This window comes from Manduca sexta, chromosome 26 (genome assembly GCF_014839805.1).
Source record: "Manduca sexta isolate Smith_Timp_Sample1 chromosome 26, JHU_Msex_v1.0, whole genome shotgun sequence".
In the NCBI taxonomy this organism is placed as follows: domain Eukaryota; kingdom Metazoa; phylum Arthropoda; class Insecta; order Lepidoptera; family Sphingidae; genus Manduca; species Manduca sexta.
Genome location: NC_051140.1, coordinates 18254500 through 18272815, shown reverse-complemented (window position 1 = coordinate 18272815; position 18316 = coordinate 18254500). Strand labels below are relative to the sequence as shown.

Sequence of the window (18316 nt, the reverse complement as noted above, 5' to 3'; positions counted from 1 at the left end):
TAAAGTAATGAAAACTGCTGGCAATTATTAACAGAACTAGCGCCTGAACAAGGAAAATAAATCGTTAAGTGTATTTCACATTGAATGAAAAGTCAGTCGCTTGACTGGTGGTAAAAGAAACCTCGCCCATAAATAGAGCTATCAAGAACGAATTGCAAACACCAAGAACAAATTCTTTAAATTAGAACAGGACTTACGTCTTTTATGTTTCTTCATAACAGTAGTGAAAGGTTTAAATCTAGTAAGTTACTAATTATTTAGATGCGAAACTCAGACAGCACTTACCCAGGGAATGGTCTATGCAGCTTCCTTTGCGGCCTCGGACGCGATCGTTTCCTCAGCTCATTGGGCCGAAGGTCGTATGCTTTCGGGTTGTTTCGGATTGGGTTCGTCTTGGTCCGGCCTTTGCCGAGCCGCGGCGGGTTGGGGTGCAAGTCGAATGACTTGGGGTTTACTGTGACGTCATTCACCATGGGGTCGTTTTCCTCCCGGCTGACGCTTGGCACGGTGATCTCGTTGATCTTGCCCATGCGCTGCCAGCGCCGGCGGAGGAGGTTCATCTTCGATTTAGGGACTTTGCGCAATTTTGTTTGGCAGATGAAATGTTGTTTCTCAAGGCAGCTGCGGGGCGCCCATCTGGAATCAATTAGGGTTTCAATTAGTAAGATAGACTAAGTTTATCAAGAGTGAGTAATATGCTAATTTTTATTGATGTGATTTATACCATGTATTATAACGTCTTGGTGGTTCTTTTCGTATACTTTAAATAATCGTTGAGTAGTCGAATAAGCTCTGTCGTTTTTCTCTGGCATGAACATGAATTCAGGAAGTATGTGGCGAAAATATAAATAGGGCACTCGTACTTCCCTTAGCTTATATTCTTCCAATGATATCGTAGGAGAACCTATCAATATAATAGAAGCATTTTTTTTATAGGAGCACGGTAAACTGATACCACTGTACCTGATACAAGATATAATAGGGGACCGTCCTGTGATCGATTTTGTACATTATTCTATATGTAATGGTTAATAATACTAAAAAGAAACCCTGCTGCGAAAACTGCATTAAAATTGGTTAAAAAATGAGCCAGTAATTCATATTTCAAATATTACTAAATGCCGAAGTGGGCGCGATGTGGGGATATCGCTTCATCCCTTTCTTTTGCACGCGTCGTAATGCCCGATGACGTCACACGTGGGTATTGCGCCTCTTTTCTGTTTCTCGTTACTTTCCCCCTTCTACCGAAATTGAAAGACTTATAACTTGTTGATTTTTAACGGATTTAAATAATTCTTTCTGTGTTATAATTTATATAACGTAAATATTTGATAATAATAAAGATCAAAAATTAGTCCGGTCCCCTATTATGTCGGTCTGTAGGAACCGGATATACATTTTTTTTACACCTTGTGTACGGTGGTCGCTATCCGGACGGATATAAAATATACCCTACCACCAGCTAATTCGAATACTGGTCACGGTTCCAGTGTATTATAAATCACTCTACGCTGATTAATTAGAGATTTCACTACCTAACATGGTAGGTGCTACCAATAGATTTACGTCCATAACCTGAGATAGTAATAAAATAAATGTAAATGAATAACGCCCTAATTAAAACAAATTAGCCAAGGGCTAACTTTCATATGAGACTTGTAGCTAGGTCATTTGGCTAATGAGCGTCCACATAGAGTCTAATCACCGTGAGCTTAGTTTCTCACACGTTCTAGTGCACCTGACGAAACTAGACGTTGTTCCACTTTTAAATAATACAAGCTAAAGTTAGCTCGAGAATTTATTTGTAGGTGTAATCTCCAGAGCTTCTGAACGGATGGCACATATACACACGCATTCTATCCCCAAATGGATTTGGGTAAGCAGAGGCGCAACAGGTGTACCCACTTTCTGCCGTATGTATTTCGTCCCATGATGTGAAGTTGGGCGAGCTTATTGTCATATTGGGCACAAATTCCGGACTCCGGGTTGATATAGAGTAGAAAAATCCAATGTAACTTTGCCCGACCGAACTTGAGAGGTTAGCTGCCGACGTACCGTAATACAATTACTCCACCGAGGCAGTCACGCCGTTTGAGAAAGTTGAAGAACGCTATACATTGTCTCTGAGTGACAACGGCTCCTTTAGGTCATTAATTTGATTGCAGTGTATTTTCTTTTTTTATGTTCATTCTAAGAACAATCACTTTTCCACCAAAATTTAAGTGTTATCAAAAATCTTTATTCTCTTCATGGTCCTTATTTAAAAACATTTATTCCAAAAGCACACTATTGTCATTTAAGTCTCGTACTGTAATAATGGGTTGTCATTATGGGCCACATGTTGCCATCTGGGCCTCGGGGGAGACGTGAAGGGCACACAAAGCTCTGCATACCAACGTTAAAGTTATTGGTTTTCGCGGTATCGATCTTTGTTTAACCATAATCGTTTCGGATCATTGCGGAGTGAGTTAGGAGCTGTAGCGTTTATAATTTAATAGTATGTTAAGGTAGCGTAAATGGGCGCTTGGCCGTGTACCGGTAGGTTTTGGGTTCAATTCGATCAGGCAGTACTTTGTGTGGCTATTTTACCCAGATTTGTACGAGATTCTTTACTTGAGAGGGGTCTGACGTTCCATAACGGATGAACGTAAAAACTAAGCTAAATCCTTCCGATAAAAGATTACTACGATAAGGGAAAATGAAATAAAAAAGACAAACTATGTAACTCAACGACTAATCGGTAAATTAAAAAAACATCTTTATCACTACATAAAATTACGAAAAGACATCTATTTTGAGTTCCTAGGTTTTTGAATCTTGATTTACAGAGCTTCGTAGTATGCTCAAGACTATGTCCGTTTTCATTTGTGCCTATTCATTCGGCCCCAGGCTCTTAAAATATTTTTTTAATTTGTTTAGTTCCAAGCCCCTCTGACGCAGGTGCCAACAACATACTATAAGTTCCCCTACACTGATCCCTCCAAATATAAGGTCCACCCACTTCGGCAAAATATGGTTTACGGCTTCTCTCACTCAAAAATCAGAGCTATTTGGTCATTGATAGTTCCCAAGAAGTTGAAACATATTTATCGGATTATGTCCGAAGCGAAGTCTCAAAAGTTCATACATTACACCACTCCCATGTCAAATGAGTTCGATTGGATTTCAAAGTTTAGGGTCCTCGGCGCTGGACGTCCCCTGTCCTTGGCTGACTATTGTGTTTGTCACGAAATTCGCATTAAACCGAATGAGTTATTATGTTCGCGGTCCACGTGTAAAGTCGGCAATTGATCGATTAAGCGGATTTAGCTTATTGACAGCTGGGCTATTGTGAAATTGATTTGACGGGTATTGTAGTCAGAGCTAGAGGGGTGTAGTTATGTTTCGGTACGACTGCAGTGCTGATCATTCGGTTTCTATCTCCGGGTTGGACAGTGACATTGGGCTTTCTACTGTGTATCATATTTTTTTTATTGCTGTGAATGACGAGACGAGCTTGCCGTTCGCCTGATGGTAAGCCATACGACCGCCCAGAAACAGTAGACACTCCATCCAACACCTTGAATTACAAAGTATTGTTTGGTATTCCACTGTGCCCGCTATCCTGAGATCCGAAGATGTTAAGTCTCTTTATGTCCAGTAGTTACACTGGCTACAAAGTCCTTCAAAACGGAACACATCAGTGACTACACACTGCTGCTTGGCGGCAATACATTACGGTGGTACCGACCCAGGCGGACTCGCACACATGAGAGATCTACCACCAGTATTGTTTTTTTCTACTGTGTATTAACGCGGATTCTAACATTGGTGCCCGATATTGCAATAGTATTGTGTCATATCAAATTAGAGAACTGCAGCGTCCGTTTTGGCCCAACTATTTTCAAACTTGACTAATCCACTGTGTAAATCAGAGCCATCACGGTCACTTCACGAGAATCATTAAAAACGTAATACGCTGTAAATTTTAATGGTGCACGTAATGGACTCGATATTTATTTGTACGTGCAAATAGTCGGTGTCAGTCTCTGCATAGTGTCTGGCTAAAGATACAATAAGTCAACGTGACTCATGTCGTCTTTGGACTCACACTTTTATTGGAGTGTAGGCGAATGTCTTTTGCGTTTTAAGGGTAGGCGGCGTCAACTAAGTTTTTTGTCTATATTATTTGTTTTATGAACAGCGATCTCCGTTATATCGGGTATAAATGTTAGTTCAGGACAAATTACCAGTTTTGTGGCAGTCCGGTTTAGTGTCCCGTAATGTCCACGCATGTATACCCATAAAGTATCAAATCTGCAATTCTGACAAAATACGACAGATTCAGTTCCGCTGATATCCCTTGTGAATCGAAAATGACTAATAAAGACATTCGTCTGAGAGCTGTATATAACATCCTGACATTATACATATTGCACAATAAAGTGGGTCAGTGCGAAAATTCATTTATTTTTATAATGCAAACCATTTGTAATGGACGTAAATAAAACGCTTTAGACACATGCTTTAATAGATTTTTATTTCCAATTTATTTGCGGTGTGATGTAAAACAGAGGTGGTTTGAATCCGGTTTATACTTTGTATGAGATCTGATTTTATGGCGTAGGCCGGCACGAGTGAATCGTGTCACACCTGAAGTATTGGTCTCCAATTCTCCATTGTTCATTTTAAGAAAATCATAGATATGATGCTGGCGTTAGAGAACGGGGAGAGAACAACGTCCTATGAATATTAATACAGCGAATTCGGAGAAGACAAATGAATAAAAGAAAAACATTCTTAAATATTCAGGAAATAGCTCTCATTTTAAAATCAGACGGCCAATTTTATATATTCTTAGGTGCATTAAAATCATATCCATTTAAATTGTGATGTGCACAAATCTGAATTACCGGCAGACAGTGAATGGGCGGCAATTTCTTGTTAATGTACTGGATGTGATATTCCCAATTACACTGTACGGATATAGGGATCAGCCGGGACGATGCCCGAGACATCTTCGTCAAATCAAGCCGATGAATGACGCAAATATGGATTTGGACAAATGTGTAGAACTAGGATATGAAAGTCGCGTAACCTGTCGTATACTGGCAGCAGACAAATGTCTCACGATATGCTGAGCGTCAGGAAATACAGTTTATGACAGATCCGAATACAGTTTCATACACCAATATTTTATATCGAAATTAAATAGCGGTATTTATTTCCATATTAATTTTAGACAGAAATATTTTTGTTAGCACCTACCATACCTATTAACACAATAGTAATACTGTAAGGGGATGCCATGTAGACTCGATAAATTTGAAAAGCTGTCCCTGAATCATAATGTGTTAGCGAGTCTTATAGCGCAAGAGACCTGCACTTATCTAGTTATTGTCACTTACCTATACTTCAGTTTTGGCATCATGGCGATACAGTGCCAGTTCAGCTCCTCGGGCGACATCTTCTTCATCTTGGAGAAGGACTGGTAGTGCATCTTGCGGAGCTCCCCGCCCCACCGCCACGCCTTCTCGGCGTAGTCGTACGTGCCGCCGATCCAACGACTGGCCTCCTCTGTTGAATTAAATATATTTTGGACTAGATATCATTGCTTCAAACAAGGTTTAAAAAATACGATAGGCAACGGCTTGGCTGTACCACTGACATTGACGTCGTCTATGGGCGACCATCAGATGGGCCGATAGCTCATCTCCCTTTGGTGGCAATAAAGGAAAATGACTATAAAATATTAAATCATTATAAACGTGAAATTTGGATATTTTGATTATAATTAAGTGTAAACGCGAACATCCTTCTAAAAATATAATATTAGAGAAAGTTTGTAAACATTTTTGGATGTTGGTTAAAGGACAGCACAATTTGCTGAATATATATGTGTGAAATATAAATAACACACGGATAATCAAAATTAAAATATAAATTCCGTTTATCACATAAAGTGCACCGTTGGAATTGAATATACCACGGAAAGGCTTCTACGCAGGTGTAGAAATACATTTTTTTTATTTTTTTAAATTTTAATTTTCAATAATTCTCTTTCGCTTCTTAATAGAATCACAAACTTACACATTGATTTTACTATTTCATTAATTAGATAACAATATATTATTACACGTGAATGACCATGATTGCATGCCATGTTTGGCTATATTTGATTGTTTGTGTTGACGCTTCATTAGTTAGATAGAGGCACACCTTTCCGCCAGGGAAGCATATCTTCTCGTGTGTTATCGAAGAACGGACCTTAATTATGTGGCTTAAAGTATATAATAACATTATGAGAATACATACGTATTTTCCTAATAAGTATTTAAATGTGAATACCTCCGAATATTTCTATAATACATGCAAAAATAACGAAGTGAATATAAAATTTTTAATGTCTTGTAAATCGATTGACTTCAAATTTCAAAATTCAAATCAAATCAGCCAAATTAGACAAATATGTTAATAGATGTTATATTATTCCAAATTCAAATCTGTTAACAACGATGCGACGTTATAATTGGCGCATCAATTTTAAGATGTTTAAAAAGATAATTGAAAATTCGATGTGCTGATTCATAGATGTTTATGTTATCGTATCGTTAAATATAGCATATTAGGTGTTGCCGGCGACTTTTTCCGCGTGCAAGCCTTTACCCGTTACATAAAAGTCCCTGAGTCACTGTAGAGATTTGTAGTGCCATCCGTTTTAAAATCAACTTAAAAAATTCCATCATTTCTTATTGGAAAAATTTATTGGAATAAAAAGTAGCCTATTAACCTAGGGCATAGTCTATCCGTGTGTCAAATTTTATATAACCCGTTCTGCTTTTGTTGCATTTACTTCTTATAAACATTTTCACAACATATGGTATATTTTATAGTATTAAGTTAGTCAGATTTATACGGTTTTTTATACATAGTGCTCTATTTAATTAAATAATTTATTTGATATTTAAAAAAATATCAAGTTCATGGCTTTATGAGCAAAGATATCTTTGCGTTCTTAGTATAAATGAATATTTTTTTGAATTTCGAACACAAGCGCAGGGCTTAGCGGTGCCACGGGGCGGAAGTTTAGTTTACGTCATTCGGTACCGCGCCAATTTTAGTGTATTTAAGTTTGTTTTGGTGTTTATGTTATGTTTTAGTAGTACTAGTGAGTGCTGTAATGGTAAATGCCTACGTTATCGGGTTAATTGCTGTGAAAGTTTCGGTAAGTTTGAAGTTTTAATTTTGTTTCGGTATTTGTATGTTGATCTCTTAAAAGTAGCAGGAAGTCGGTGGATACAGGCCGCTTCCAATAGGTCGATCTGGAAATGTTTGTGGGAGGCCCATGTTTAGCAGTGGACATCCTGCGCCTGATGATGATGATGTTGATGTATCAGTTCGCGTTAAAGTACAAATGGCTGAAATGTGTTGACATAACACAATGTGTTGACGACCACGTCACGAGGTGCGTGCTGGTTTCAGTGGCGATATCATTCACTAGTAGGTAGTACTAGGTACCTATCTATCTATCTATACCTATAGACAATATAATGAAGTAAGGTAGCATTTCCATGGGGACATTTAAATATAGAAAAGTCAGTTATAATGAACCACATAAAAAACACAGGATACGTATAAAACTCACCAATATCGGGTTTATTGAGGTAGTTTCTGAGATTACGGTCCTCCCATCGAGCTGGCACCGACAGGTTACTGTCCCGATCCTGTAACAAAATGTAAACATTTTAGTATCTCACAAAAACATAAAACATTTTGAAAATGAATTACTAAATGTTACCTTATGCTACTTAGACCCAATTTTTTGGTAATTAAACAAAAGTTATACAGCAAATAACCAGACTAATTATGAAAGTTAAACAATCGGAATTATCTTATTCATGTAAAGCTTACTTTTTTATTATGTTAAATCATATTACGAAATGTTCGGACGTTTTGATAAAGGCCGTAGGAACACACTGAATGCAGGCTTTCGACAAGAGATGATGATGATGATAAAAGTATATTATCCTGCGTAACGTTCATCTCATCATTGAAAAACTAGCCTCTGGTTAGCAAGAAGTTTAGTATGCTGCATGAATAAATTATTTAACTGTTTGACCAACATAATGGCAGATTTATTATCTGTTTACGTAACTTAATACATCCAGACTCGCAGAACAGTTTGCGAGCGTCCAAGACGCGGGTGGTCGTTGTCCATGCGTAGAAAATTAATAAGACTAATAAAATAGCATTAATTTATTACAAATGTATAATAGGCTGATAGATCCGTAAACGATTGTAGAATACTCAATTGAAATTCGGCGCGAAAGCTGATCGTGGATGGCAAACCCCGTGTTCGTGAGCGAAATGGTTGAACTAAATCTACATTCACTACACGCGTTATTGCATCGGTATATTGGAACTGTATTGTGAATCAGTTCTAGATTCAATTTGGGAAATAAATGCTGTGGCCTGGGATCCCAAGACTTAAGCGTCGAGAAATAATTTGTGTGAATTTTTCTAAGGCTCAGTCTCTCAACGGTGGACATTCCGGAGGTGGTGTAAAAGTGTATTTCGTCGATCCCAATTTAAAGTGGAATAAGGATAAGTGGATGACGGTGTCAGCTTATTGCTTTGATCGTAAATTTACTTTTAGATTAGAAAGCAACGCACGGTAAAATCCAGTTAAACTTATACGCTTCTAATCTTTGGAGGAGTCGCATTACGTACCCATGGACTTCCTCTTAAGCCAAACCAAATGATTTTGGACCGTCTAGAGTTAGAGACACTACCCAGTCAAAAAATAATCCTAAATTTCATGTTTAATACTGGATAAAATGTTCTTGGAAAAAAAATATACTTATCATATTATTTTATGATTCCTGAAAGAATTGTATATATCTGACTCGTATGGGAATGGCACATTTTTTATTTCACAAGTAAATAAATGAGTTGCTCTAAACTCAATAGAAAACTAAATGTAACATTTTTTTTTATTACATAATGTACCAACATGATACCTTTCTATTGATTTGGAAAAGAATAACACTAGAGTTTTTTGGCCGTTCTTCTCTAGTGGAAACTTTCGACGGTGGTAGGGTAAAAATTTTATAGAATCGAAATAATGTTTAATATTTAACGGATTCCAATAAATTATTTTATTTTATTTCAAACTGAAACAGTCGTCGAAAGCATAGACAACACTGTTTAGCATTGAATCACAGATAGACTCTCTTAAAAGAACTACCTCCTCTTCCCCCCGTTACCATGATGGCTGCAAAGTCTTCGAAACGTGGGAAGAAAATTATAATTAGAAAACCGCGATAAAATCCGGAAAATAGTTTCATTACAATGTCTAACACTCGCGTAGACGGGAAAATAGTTCAATTTTTCATTAGCGCAGATAAACATAAGAAATCATCACACCTGCCTCCGCGCCTCCCACGTGGGGTCGAGTCTCTAAGTGACACATTAAAAACCACCACACGTCAGCTACAAGTAATGTCCAACATCCCTGCGGTAATATTAAACAGACTGTATGATGTATCGCGGGATTCCTATATTGCCAATTTATATTCAGCTATTGAAGTAGGATTTTTGCGTGGGCCCGTTCGTTTGAATCGGCATTTTTATACCTCTTGTTCTTTAGAGGTAGTTGTGCAATGAAATCTGCTATGATGACTAATTTTGAGGATTTCTGGTCTTGTATCAGCCAGTGTATATCTAATAAGGTATGTCGGTGTAATTCTGCCGGTCGTCTAGGCGTCAGGGATACAATATTTGATTAAGATAAATTTTACTTAATACCACGTTATGTGTTGACATGTTAATAAACAAGTCTGGATGTCCGATCAGCGTTTAACATAATACCATAATTAAATTGATGGTAATTTATTAAAAATTCGAGGTTGAATATAACTTAGGTACAGCTATTTAAAAATCGTTTAAGAATTTAATTAAAATTTAACTATCGAACGTCAATTAAACTATCGAATCTGACGCAATTCACTTAAAAAAGGGAATTAATTTAGCAAGTTTTACATCGTTTATTAATAATACCGCTTACACCTGGCGATTTAAGCAGAAGATGTCTCTAGGTACATGCTACATATCATCTTTATTTCGTCAAGTATACGAAGACCTCAAGCAATAGGCAGGTTTAAAGGAGCCGCGTGCCACCCAACGTTTGACACGTTTTACGACCGTAAATATCTGGGTGGCTGCGTCATTCAAGATACGAGAATTAAATTTGGCAATAATAAAGTTTGCGCCTTGACACGTCAAAATGTTTGTTCAGAGGTGACTGATCGTGTGTTTTTGGCCTACATTTTTAAACATTTTGGTAAGTTGAGACTTGTTTTGTTAACAAAGGGTAACAGTGTATGGGCTTTGTAAATTGTAGACAAAATATATTTAACGATGTGTTGTTCTGTTGGTTGGTGCCTGTTAAGCGTGTTAAACAGTTTATTTACATATATTTGTGGTGCAACTTTACCTGATCTTCTGTTCATATCATGGTAAACAATGTTGTCATCTAAACATGTGACAACTAAACCATGGCTGGTGATTTGGTTGTTACGGTAATTGTTCTTTACTTCAAGGTTACCGAAACGAAATAAAAACGTGGATTGTATCAATCCAAAATAGATTTTGATTAAAAATATTTTTGTTCAACATTCGTTTGCATTATTCAGTTCAAGTCCGCAATTTGTAAAGAAATGTTTACGCGAGGGATTTTCCGCCTTGCTATGTTCGTAGACTCAAGCGGTGACGTCATTGGGAACATCCACTGTTTTATTGGCACTTGTCCCACTTACCACTACACTTGCGCTCTCACTCGCTTGTTCGCACGTTTGCTGTCAGGCGTTTTGCTATTCCAAGAATATGTCTGACACGGTCTTGGATCCAGTGTTGGCGGTTCTTTAAATGAAATTACATTAACTATTTCTCAATTAATGTCTCGCAGTGTTTATGTAATTCGTTTAGTATATCCTTTATCTCATGAGGATTGGGAATGATTTTGGAGTGGCACAGCTATGATTTTGACCTATGTATGTTTTTCTTCTCATACACTTCGTATATGTATTCTGATAGAGTGCCCCTTGCTTTTATTCAGAAAAAAAAAATTGTCTATTTGACGAATATTCGGTCTAACGGGGTAAATTGTTAACCGTTCCTGGCTTTATCTTGTAGAATATATCCGTTCTCAATTGATGTGTCTAATCGATTATTGTTATAAATTACGTCACCTATTACTATTGATATTAAAAAATTAAACCAAATTTGAGCCAATCCTTGCCATGAATATCTTGACAATTACAAATAATTTGAAATTTAAAACAGATATTATATTTTAGGATAATTCTTAACGCATAATCTTAATAAATTCAGGGCTACTATTGTTTCACAAACCAAATTTTAACTACTAATTATATTTAAAGATGAATTGTTGCCGCTGGTTAAGACAATGGCGCGATATTTTAGAACTGCATATAATATGCCGCGAGCACCATACACAAATATCTCATATTTGCATTTTATGTCTCGAATGCAAACGAATATCCTCTATAGTCTATACCATGTCCTACGTGTATCTATTCTGTTGATATTTAATGTGATTATTATTACTAGTAAGCAGCGATAGCCTAGTTGGTTGTGGAACGGATTGCCGAGACGAATGTCCGTAGGTTCAAATCCCAAGGGCACACACCTCCGACTTTTCTAAAATATATGTGTTTTTTTTTGTGAATTATCGCTTGCTTTAACGATGAAGGAAAAACATCGTGAGGAAACCTGCATACCTGAGAAATTTTCTATAGGAATTTTTGAGGGTGTGTAAAGTCTACCAATCCGTACTAGGCCAGCGTGGTGGACTAAGGCGTAATCCCTCTCAGTAGTAGAGGAGGCCCGTGCCCAACAGTGGAACAGTATATAATACAGGGCTGATATTATTATTATTACTAGTTCGCGTCCAGTCTTTCAATTTTATTTTCTATACTCGTTCTATATGAAGTTTAATTAAGCTAAATCTTACATTCCTCCGTGCATTGTGCTTAAAAATGGACACAAAGATTTTTCTTTATGATTCTTATATCCAATTTGAGAAGAGAAAAAAAGTTTAAAAACAAGAACATAGTATGTAAGATTAATATGCTTTTCAATATGTAGAAATGAAAGAAGAGATTTTTAGCCTGTTCGGTACAGAAAAAGTTACAGGTGGTGAAAATCGGAACTTTATAAATTTAATATCGTATTGTCTTGGCATAATTGGCGAAGATATATTTCTTTATAGATATCATAATGTTTGTTTTGAATGCAGAATAATGCACGAAAAAATACGGTAATTTTCGTCGATTCAAACATCATTTGATATGTTGTGAACCATTATACATACTATATTTTGAATACATATTATTTTATAACAAATACTCTACCACACTACTATTTTTGTAAAAAACAAGTATACACTTATAGTTCAGTATTTTCAATTTACACTTGCAAGATAACTCCTGTATTGTTATTCGAAACTGTATTCATTAAATTATCTGCTGGTTGAAACGTTACTTCTGTTCGATATCTTTATTGAAGTTCAAACAATCTATCTATACATATATAAATGAATGTATGTTTCCTGTGGACTTCAAAATGGCTGGAGTCATTTTAATGAAATTTTCAGGTAATCTTAAGATTAGTCCAGTGGATGATCCTGTGAAGAGTAGCAGTGGCGAAGGGCGAATTTTTCAGAAAGGGAACATGTAGGTACTAAAAAGCATCAATGCGGTCTGTAAATCGTTCTAATGATAATTAGATTCAAAATAAAGTCTACAAAAAGGGAAGCCGGTAGGAATCGACTTATATGGACCCTTCGCAGAAGAGTAGCGATCGGAAGAAGTTTAAGATCCACCAGAAGTCATCTGGATAGATAATTACTGCTACTCGAGCAAAGCCGCGGCTTATCGCTAGTTATTTATATATTATGATCCTTACTTATTTAGTTAATCGTGTTAGTTATGTAGGTATTTACGCGCTTGCTAAGTTTCTAAAGGAGTGACTAGGATTTCTTGCTATTGTTGCCGAGTAGTTTCCTTATTAACATATGCAATTCTGTCGGTTGAAGCTAGACCATCTTGATTGAGATTTTACGACGCAGACAATGGTTCTTAACTGGTCTGTATTCTATATGACTGTTGAATCCACACGGAACTATTGATTTACATTATTATACGGGACAATTATCTACTTTTTTATTGAATGACGAAACAGGCAAGTCGTTTGGTTTTACGAGTTTTGAAAATATAATCCCCAGAATAACTAAACCCAAAATATTCTTTGGCACCTAATGTAATAAAAAAAATAAATGAAATGGGTACAAGATATAGATAAGAATTTGGCCATAACGTACCGCCTCGACCGCTCGGCGTATAGGGTTAAAATTGGTTATGTTTATTCCTTCAGTGATTTAGGTAGCTAAGAATGGATTTTTGGAAATTAATCGCGTAAGGAGGGCAATCAAAGTTTTCATGATTGGGTTGCCAAATTGTTACATTTAGGTTCGCTAATATCATTAACCGAGAGGCAGTGTGACAGGTTTTCAATAAAGATATTATTATTATCATTAATCACTCTAGGATATTGAATAATACGGTCTCATAATGTCTAATACCACAGGTTACATTGTCCGTCCAACTAAAATAGTATTTATTTATTTATAGTATCTGCTACTTGCGCAATTTAGCATGACGAGAAAATAAACAAAGCTTACCTATACGTCGACGTTTGCATGCGAGAGATTTACGACATAATATCAAACGAATTAATTTCCGAACGTAATTAATTAAGATTCAGAATCCTTAGGGAATAATTCCTTGATACAAAACCCCGCGGAATCTTCGTTCGTTATAGAAGTGCCGGCCTGAATACAGTTAATAATTGTTTGAGAACGTTCAGAAATAGAATTTTGTATTTGTATTGTACGGAATTTATATTGTAAGCCTAGTGTAATACGAGTACCTACATACGTTATGTAGTTATTGCGTTTGGCCTCAAGTGGTTGAAGTTTCCGAGTCAATGTGACAAGTTTATTAGTTGAAGTTCTTATATGCGGAGCTGTCTGAGTAACTTACTAGGTACAAAGATTTTTATTCTAGCATGGCGAAGTTATTCTAGCACTAGACACTACTGCTTGGCGGTAGAAATAGACATTGCAGTGGTAACCTACCCAGGGAAACTCTCGTATATGAAAGACCTTGTATTTGAGACTTTCCCGCCTTCACACCCACTACTACGACTCCTGTAAGCCAGGATCAGCAGTGGCACGCATTTTATGACACCGAGCGGTGAAGCTCGGCGAGTCTCAGGGAACACTAATTAGTCATTGTCCCGCAACGAAAGATAGGGCGGAGTTGAAATATTAATATGAGGGACCTACCACCAGTATAATTATTTTATAAAATATGCTCTTTATTTAACATCCTGTGCGCTTTCGTTGTATCTGTTCTCGTACGCACATGTTCCCATATGTCAACAATGTCGCGGCATTGCTCAGCTGTGCGACCGCATTTCTAAAACTCAAAGGTCTAGGTTATGGACGACGTAGTAAATGACGTCTGCTTTCTAAAATTCTCCTTTTGAATTTCGAACAATAGTGTTGGACTACAAATTATTAAATAGTTTTTTATAATGCCATTAGAAGTAACGGAATCTTCACACCGATATTTTGTCCTGGAGCGCCTACGTCGTAACACGGGCGAGTCTACAATAAATGTATATAATTAATATATAATAGGATAATAAGCGATGATTATTGCTCTGGCCATTTATTATGGCATTCCATAGAAAACACCTGCCTACAGCTTAGCAGTAAACCGTTACAAGGTTGGCAATAAAAGCGGTTTCTTGAAGGCAAATGTAAAAGCTCTACAAATATTTACGAATGAGTTTTGCATTTTTTATTTGGTGCTGAATGTGTTTTTATTAACAAGTTGAATCTAGATTTTTTGTTTACCTTGATAAAAGACGAATAACAATGTTCCATTATTCCATAATTTTCGAATTAAGAATACGTTAAGGTCATTAACCATACAAGTTTTCAAATAACGCTACATCGGATAAAAAAGGGTAGCTTTATTTATTTCAAAGCTGAGGAAACCGTTACATTATTCCTATAAATATTCTAACATTCTAAATTATGAACGCAAAGTAGCGCAAATGAAACACTTATGAATAATGTTACGTCAATTGGAACTTGGCCGTGTGAATTTCATATTAGTCATATTCTCTCATTATCGTGTGTTTACAATACGCCATACTCGTTATATTTTCGCAAATTGTAACACCCAACCAATCAAATTCAAGGAGTCACGCGGTCTCGCGAAAATTCGCGCGCGTGAAGGCGGTAATGTATTGCAGAAGCAAAACGATGCAGACGATCCGATTTATTTGGTATTGCCATGCTAATTAGAAAATATCTGTGAATATTTACAAAATAGATTACATAGTATTATTTTAATTAGTATACCGTCTTTGCAGTTTGTCTTGGTATTAAAGTGGTAAACTAGTCATTTAGGATGTCGGGGATCACCCATTAATTCCAGATCTGAATCTGGATTTAATAAACTGATTCTCAAAAAATCATTTTCACCAATTGGATGTATTATTTTCCTTGAACGTAATCAATTTTTTTACCTCTCAAAGAATATACTTTCACGCTGAAACAGCTCCAATAAAATATTATTGTTAAACTTTCCCAAAAATAATTAAGTGCGTTCCTCATTTTTTTCATGCTCAAATAAATCCCCCAATTTATATCATCGCATTGGCAACACCATTCTAAATGCGTTGCGTGCTAACCTTCGCCACTTCGTAACATAGTGAACCAATTCAGCATGCATTTTAGTCGGAAAAATGTAAAACAAACAATCAAAGCTCCCACATTTTGTTTTTGTAACACGAATAGGATGTTCAAAGCCAAGGTTCGGCGTGCGGTGCAAGACGATGAGCCATATGCCAGAATAACGGGTTCTATAGTTAACACGATCGTTTTAGGACTCCTTTTCTGGATGTAAGGGGAAGTTTTTGACTTAATAATATCTTTTCTTGTTTTTTAATTCGTTTCATATTTCGCCTCATTGTCGAGTTTGTGCAATATGCCTTAACCAAGCAATTGCAGACAGGATTTGAAGTGGCTTTTATGATATCCATATTAATAATATAACCTGTCTTGAGAATGTTCCAATCCCGAGAAAATCTATTTTAAAAGATAATTATGTCAGTTATTGATCTTCACCATAAAGTCTACAAAAGATAAGTGCAGTGCGTTGCACAAAGCGTCCTACGTTGTTCTGAAATCATTTAGTAACAACAGTAGTTGCTATTGAAATGAAAACTAAAAACTATTTAAACGGATTTTATCGCGGTTTTTTATATTATTATTTTTGTTTCAATGTCTAACATTCGCGTAAACATAAGAAATCAGTAGTTGCTATTGTTTAGCGCAAATTGAAATTAATCAAGGAACTAGCTAATCTCGTCACTTAGTTGTGCAACGAAAAAGTTCATGTTGCTTACCGCGTCCCAAAGTAAACAACACTCACGGTTCTACCTACTAGTTAAAAGAGTTCGAAGTACAACAGACTACAACAGCGTTTAGCGGTCCCTCGAGAGGCTGTGAATTGTTGTAAACGGATTATAACTAATACTAAACAGATTTCCTCAATTTTTCGGCAACTTTCATTTTCCGACGGTAATTTATGCATTAATTATCGCCTTAACCTAATCTTATAACTGACAATTGAGATGTAATGGAAAAATACTTTCACATAAAGATGAAGAATTGTTTATTATTATAAGTAAGTAATCAAAATCCGTGCTAGTGATAAATCAAAACTGTATTATTATAATCATTCGTGTGCCAAAATTTCAAGACGAAAAATATTGATTGTTACATAAATGATATAGAAACAAAATTATTTTTTAAAAAGAAAACAAACAATGGAATAAATGATGTCCAGTTTTTATTCGACCGCCAAGCGTTATTGGCACAGATTAAATAATATACATTATTGGCGGGAAATTTTATAACCTGTTAAAAGCGAATCATTATATAAATCATGTTAAACGGCTAACACTCGTTACTGTGGGCGAGCTGTTGACATTAATATTGGATTTTATAAATATTTCAACAAAAGTAAACTATATTTCTACAATTTAATTTTTCCTCGAATTGAAATTGATTCTGCGATGACTCACATGGATTTAAGATTTCATAGTTATAACGTGGTAGTAGTTTATTTAATATCGACTCCAATTAGAAGCATTCAGACGATTCTAGGAATTAAGAAGTTGTATGAACTGCTGGCCATAATTCAATTCATACAGAGATTACATAGAAACCTTTGGTTGGCACCCTAAATTTTAGATTTTTACTAATAATTTTGTACCAAATTAAATTGCGAATCCTGGGCGGAAACCGTGATAGACATAAACTTCTTTTTTATGCTGCTTAAATAGCATGAAAACAATGGTGTCACGTAATTGGTTTGACGTGTTGAAGCGATATTCTCGTGCAATTAGCTTAGATAAAAATTTATAAGGGGATGCAATATCAAGTGTTTATTTAATCGAAGATTTTTACTCCATTTTACACGCATAAAACTCTTCTAATACATTTTTAAAACAACAGACCAATAATCGTAAATTGACGAGTTATCAACGATGTTTGTTTAAACTGAAGCCGGTGGGCAATATATCTAACTGCACGAATGCGGTAGGTTGCCGGAACTCTGGTATTAACAAGACAAAGTATGACATTAACGTCACACATAAACTTTTGGTGGCGGAATGTTCTAGTTTATCAAGGGAATTAGAATGTAATTATCGCAATGTTGTTGCAAATTGCTTGATGTTTTCGGTAGATAAGTTAGTCTATTTGAGAGTCCGTTTGCATTTGGACGTATATTTTGAAGAAGTAGAGAAGTTACTGATATTTAACTTGCGCAAATATAATATGAATTGATCAGTAAAATATAATAGAATACAGTATCCCTTTTATATGGGCACAGCACAGCGACTCCGTTGCACCTGATAGTAAGAGATGATTATCCCTCGCCAGTCGACACAATTATGCCGGCCTGTTGGAACCGGATATACCCACGGTGATTTCGGAATGCGACACACTTACGTGGGGCACCGGGTTTTAACACTTATGCACGGCGCGGCGGTTACTATCCGGACAGACTCAGTTTTATTGGGATATCAAAAAATATAATAATAATTCATCGCGAAGTTGTATAATATAGGTATAAGGAGGCATTTACGACATCGGTCTCGTATGTAAATC

The 18316-nt window shown here is 36.2% G+C and overlaps 1 protein-coding gene across 1 annotated transcript in view; it reads right to left on the bottom strand.

The window, feature by feature from the left end:
* LOC115453712 overlaps positions 1-18316 on the bottom strand; it is a 157924-nt gene that overhangs the window by 3128 nt on the left and 136480 nt on the right. The window contains exons 4-6 of the mRNA XM_037443093.1: positions 7625-7703; positions 5388-5556; positions 286-636 (exon numbers count right to left, since the gene is read on the bottom strand). Coding sequence (XP_037298990.1) covers positions 286-636; positions 5388-5556; positions 7625-7703 — 599 coding nt within the window. The remainder of the gene's footprint in view (positions 1-285; positions 637-5387; positions 5557-7624; positions 7704-18316) is intronic.